This window comes from Blennius ocellaris, assembly GCF_963422515.1.
Source record: "Blennius ocellaris genome assembly, chromosome: 5".
NCBI lineage: Eukaryota > Metazoa > Chordata > Actinopteri > Blenniiformes > Blenniidae > Blennius > Blennius ocellaris.
The window spans coordinates 27,997,924-28,002,398 of record NC_137654.1 but is presented as its reverse complement, the minus strand read 5'-3'; the positions used below and the strand labels follow the sequence as shown (position 1 = coordinate 28,002,398).

General features: G+C 43.6%; 1 protein-coding gene across 1 annotated transcript; it reads left to right on the top strand.

Annotated features, from left to right (window-relative positions):
- Positions 1–3,935, top strand: LOC308130961 (glutathione S-transferase Mu 3-like). Its single transcript, XM_080497509.1, has 8 exons — positions 1–143; positions 1,629–1,704; positions 1,785–1,849; positions 1,938–2,019; positions 2,109–2,206; positions 2,290–2,385; positions 3,211–3,321; positions 3,421–3,935. Exons 1-8 carry the CDS (start codon positions 102–104, stop codon positions 3,514–3,516), a joined length of 666 nt encoding a protein of 221 aa, XP_080353635.1. The 5' UTR covers positions 1–101; the 3' UTR covers positions 3,517–3,935.
- The last annotated feature ends 540 nt before the right edge of the window (positions 3,936–4,475 follow it).

The window sequence follows — 4,475 nt, the reverse complement described above, 5'->3', positions numbered from 1 at the left end:
ACCTTGTCTGTGAAGCGAGTCTCTCCAGCCTCAGACCGTCGGTCCTCCGCAGCAGCTCCAGCACCTCCAGCCGCCTCCTGCACTCCAACCAATCCGACAAGATGACGCAGAAAATGACTCTGGCTTACTGGGACATCCGCGGGGTGAGTCCACGCGCTTCCTTTGTTCTTGCGCCGGACGCACGCGTCAGACTGCTGCGTAAAAACTGCGCGCGACGACCACGTTCACTTTTAAATCTTATTGCACGGAGCTATGTTGTTTTAAAAGTGTATTAAATATGACTTTTTCTTTTTTTGGTATTTAATTTTAATTAAAAATGTTTAAAACCTTTGCAAAGTTGCATAACCGTGCAGCACGCATGCTCCAAGTGTGAGACCGCTCGCGTTTTTTCCGATCCATTAATGTGCGCAAAAAGAAGCAATCTGATCCGGTAATTCCTCTGCACACAGTGAGCTATGCTATACAGGTTGTTCCTGCAGGCAGACAGGCCTTTGTGCACGCACCCTGTCCCATTGTCGGACAAAGTTCACGGAATATAATCCACCATGAAAGACTCTGCAGGCTGTTTTCACTCTTATATAATCCCAATATCAGTCTTCACTTTTCTTTTCTTGCACTCTGAATTTGCATTTAAATCTGTACTGCTTTAACTCTCGCTTACAATCCCAAAGAGAGTAAGAAAATATGATAATGTGGAGTTTGAGCTTTAAAATGGGGTTAATCGTTACTCCTTGCTCTTCATATGTTTTGCAGAAAAAGCTGCTGAAGTTTTCAACCGCTACTTTCAGATTGAATCGTTTTCAATGTTTTCATGCCACGCGATGGAATAGAAAGTCACTTTAGCTTCTAGTCTGTCCTCCAAATAAGCAGAAACGGCAATTTGTGATTATTTAACAGGTTAAAAATAAGATTTTTTTTAATGATAAAAGGCAGAAACAGACCTGCACAGTCAATACTGACTTCTTCCAACCAGTGGCCAAAAGAGGAATTACCTCAATCTTACATAATGAAACTTAATAAAAATATGTGTAATGACAATATTTCAATGTCACATTGTCCACTTATTGCCATTACTAGACAGCTGGAGGAGGACTGAACCAACGCAGACCCTAAAAGAGAATTTCCACTCGGTCGACTTGTAGTTTAGTCGATGGTTTATTTGAAGAATGCAAAAAAACTTGAGCACACCAGGGCGTTCCTGCACCAAGTTGTGTTTCTGGTCTGGGTGGTCTGTTTGCTGGTCTGATAAGAACTGTGTGCCCTCCATACGTCACCCTTTTCTATTTACCGCCACCAAGTGTCCAAATAATGCAACTAAATGCCAACTGCCAACAATACTAATAAGTGGCTCGTACAAGATGTGACATGGGCTGGTGGAAGTTTTAGATCTTCACAAGTAACTGCATACGATAGTACTTTGTCCCTGCCGTTGCAGGTACAGGCGTTTAAATGTAGGGACTCTGTTTTTCCCCGGCAGTGCATCCCAAACTGAGTGAAACCACATTGAAATTAGTTTTTGAACATATCGGGGAACCCTTGTGAATCTGATGCACGGACAAAACATCGTATTGTGTGGAAGTGTAATAAACGTGACGTGTCCCTTTTTTGTCTGCCGTGTCACGTTGCAGCTCGCCCAGCCCATCCGCCTCCTCCTGGAGTACACCGGCACCGACTACGAGCAGAAGTTTTACGTCTGCGGTGAAGGTAACTCGCGGTCTCGCTTTGAACTCGAGTTAATTCCCGCGAAGGAGCCGAGGTGTTGACGGCGTCTCTTTCTAACGCAGCGCCCGACTACGACAAGAGCTGCTGGTTCGACAAGAAATCAACGCTTGGACTGGACTTCCCCAACGTGAGTTAACCACGGAATTTTTTATCTGAGTTAGACGAGTTCGGAGCAATGAAAAGTGACGGCGGCGTGGTTTGTCGTCTCGCTGCAGCTCCCTTACTTGTTGGACGGCGACAGGAAGGTCGTGCAGAGCAACGCCATCATGAGATACATCGCTCGCAAGCACAATCTGTGTGAGCATCTGGCGTCGGCGTCAAGTATTTGCTTCGAAAGGCGCAACGAGATCCCAGATTAATCCAGTTCATCTCTGATGTGGAACCAGGTGGCGAGAGCGAGGATGAGAAGGTCCGGGTGGACATCCTGGAGAACCAGGCCATGGACTTCAGGAACGGATTCGTGAGGCTGTGCTACATGGACTTTGTGAGTATTTGCTCGATAGATAAAACTCTCAGAAGTGGCGTTTTCCTCACTTTTCCACCTGACGCCGGTTTCTTCTGGTTCAGGACGCCAAGAAGGCCGCATACCTGGAGACACTGCCGGCCACGCTGAAGCAATTTTCTAATTTCTTGGGAAGCGGGAAGTGGTTCGCTGGTGACAAGGTACGTGAGGGAAGCATCACCTGTTCAAGTGTGACCTGCTGCACACGGTCGGCAAAGTTCAGGAAATGTTGCTAAAGGAACAAAATTTGTCTTCTATATTTATGAGTAAATGAACTTACAAATATTTATATATTTTTTTAACTTCAGAATACATTAATCCCACATAAATGACACAATAATACTGGAATAAAATGAGTTTTTAATCTTCCCATCATAATGAAGTTAATCACCTGATTCTCATGTCTGTATTATGAGAGCCTGAATAAAATTAATGTTGCAGAAGTTCTATTAACTGAAGTTGTTTAGTATCTGTAGAGAGAAAAAACAGCTTCCTGTCCACATGTTCTCTGGTAGAGAATAACAATACTGCCACCTAGTGGCAGTATAACAGAAGTACTTATATTTTCCTCATGGAGTTTCATTAAAGTTGACAAAGTAGTGAGGATTAAGAACTGAAATGAAGAACTAATCACTTTATCACAGAATTCAGCATTTTTGGGTAGATGGAAAGAAACTTAGCACTGATGATCAAAACCAAACAAGTTGAAGTTCAAAGGAACATGTAACCCGTCTGTCCCAGGATTTAAACAGTGTAAACTAATTTGTTTCGTCTTCGTCTCGTGTGGGAATGTGGAAATATCCGTTTGTGTCAGGGGCGTTAAACATATTTTAGTTCATGAACCTTGACTGGTGAAGCAGTGCCATGATCAATTTCAACTTTCTTATATCGTTGGGAGATTAAAAGTCATCAAATGACCACAAACGCGTAATGCCAGGACCCACACATACACCTTAAAGCTGATTTTCTCCCCCTTCTTCCAACAGCTCACATTCGTTGACTTCATCCTGTACGAGCTGCTGGACCAGCACAAGATGTTTGATTGCAAGTCTTTGTGCGACTTCAAGAACCTGAGCGACTTCCTGGAGCGCTTCGAGGTGAGAACATGGTCATGCGTCTGAGGCCACGTTTCCTTAACGTTAACCCTCCATGTCGTCCCGTCTGTACTGAATATGAATCAACCGTGTCCCTCACAGGCCCTGGACAAGATCAAAGCTTACAAGGCGTCCGACAGATTCATCAAGACTCCGGTCAACAACAAGATGGCCAAATGGGGAAACAAGAAGGAGTAAAAAAAAAAAAAACAACGAAACAGAATTTACAGAAGCGATGAAGATAAAAACAAATATTCACAAGTGCAACTGAACCCAGTACCTTTTTTTTTTTCTTTCATCAAAGTTGTGACTTTTACGTCCTTTAGTCACACCCAAGTTCTTTTCTCAAACCCGTTTCTTTGGTTCAAAGTTGATGTTGAAAAGAACTAATTTGCACTAATATTGTTAAGATGTCGACACACTTCTGGTCAAGCATTTTTTTTTTGTTACACGTGTTTGACGAACCCGTTGGGACCAAAATCTTGTACCTTTGATTTTGTGTCGTTGGTCTTTCACATTCAGACAGTCCGGGACTCCATCTACTGGCTCTATACGTTGCTCTCTATTTTCCCCAATAAAGCCATTTTTGGAAACCTACTTAAAACATCTTCTGCTCCTTCTACTTCCTCCCCACTCCAGTATCTCCTTAGCTCTTCCTCCTTCCATTCCTTATCTCCTCAATCACGCCCATCATATTCCTTCTTCCACTCCTATACTTTATGCAGCTCACCAGCACACGCTCCAGTTTTTTGTGTCTTTAAATATACTGCAAAGTCCTGTTGGATGTTTTCCCAATTATGTGTTCCCAATTATGTGTTTTGTATTGTGGTCTACTGCCTCCTCCCATGCCATTTTGAATACTGTACCTCTTTCTGCCGGTCATCCCTCTCGATACCCACGCAAGGTTTAGTATCGGTCCGATCAGATGAAATCAGGGTTACAGGCGTGCTGCAGTTTGTGTGTGGATCTCGCGTGGCCTTGATTTTACTGCAATGACCGATTAAACCAGCTGAAGTTGGAAATAGACTCCCAGAGGAGGCTCCCGTTCAGGATTCCCAGGATGGACGCCGTGCTGCTCAACACAGAAAACAAAGAATATATAGGGGGAAAAGTTCTCCAACAGTTTAGTAGAAATACAGACCGACGTGAGGAAAGAG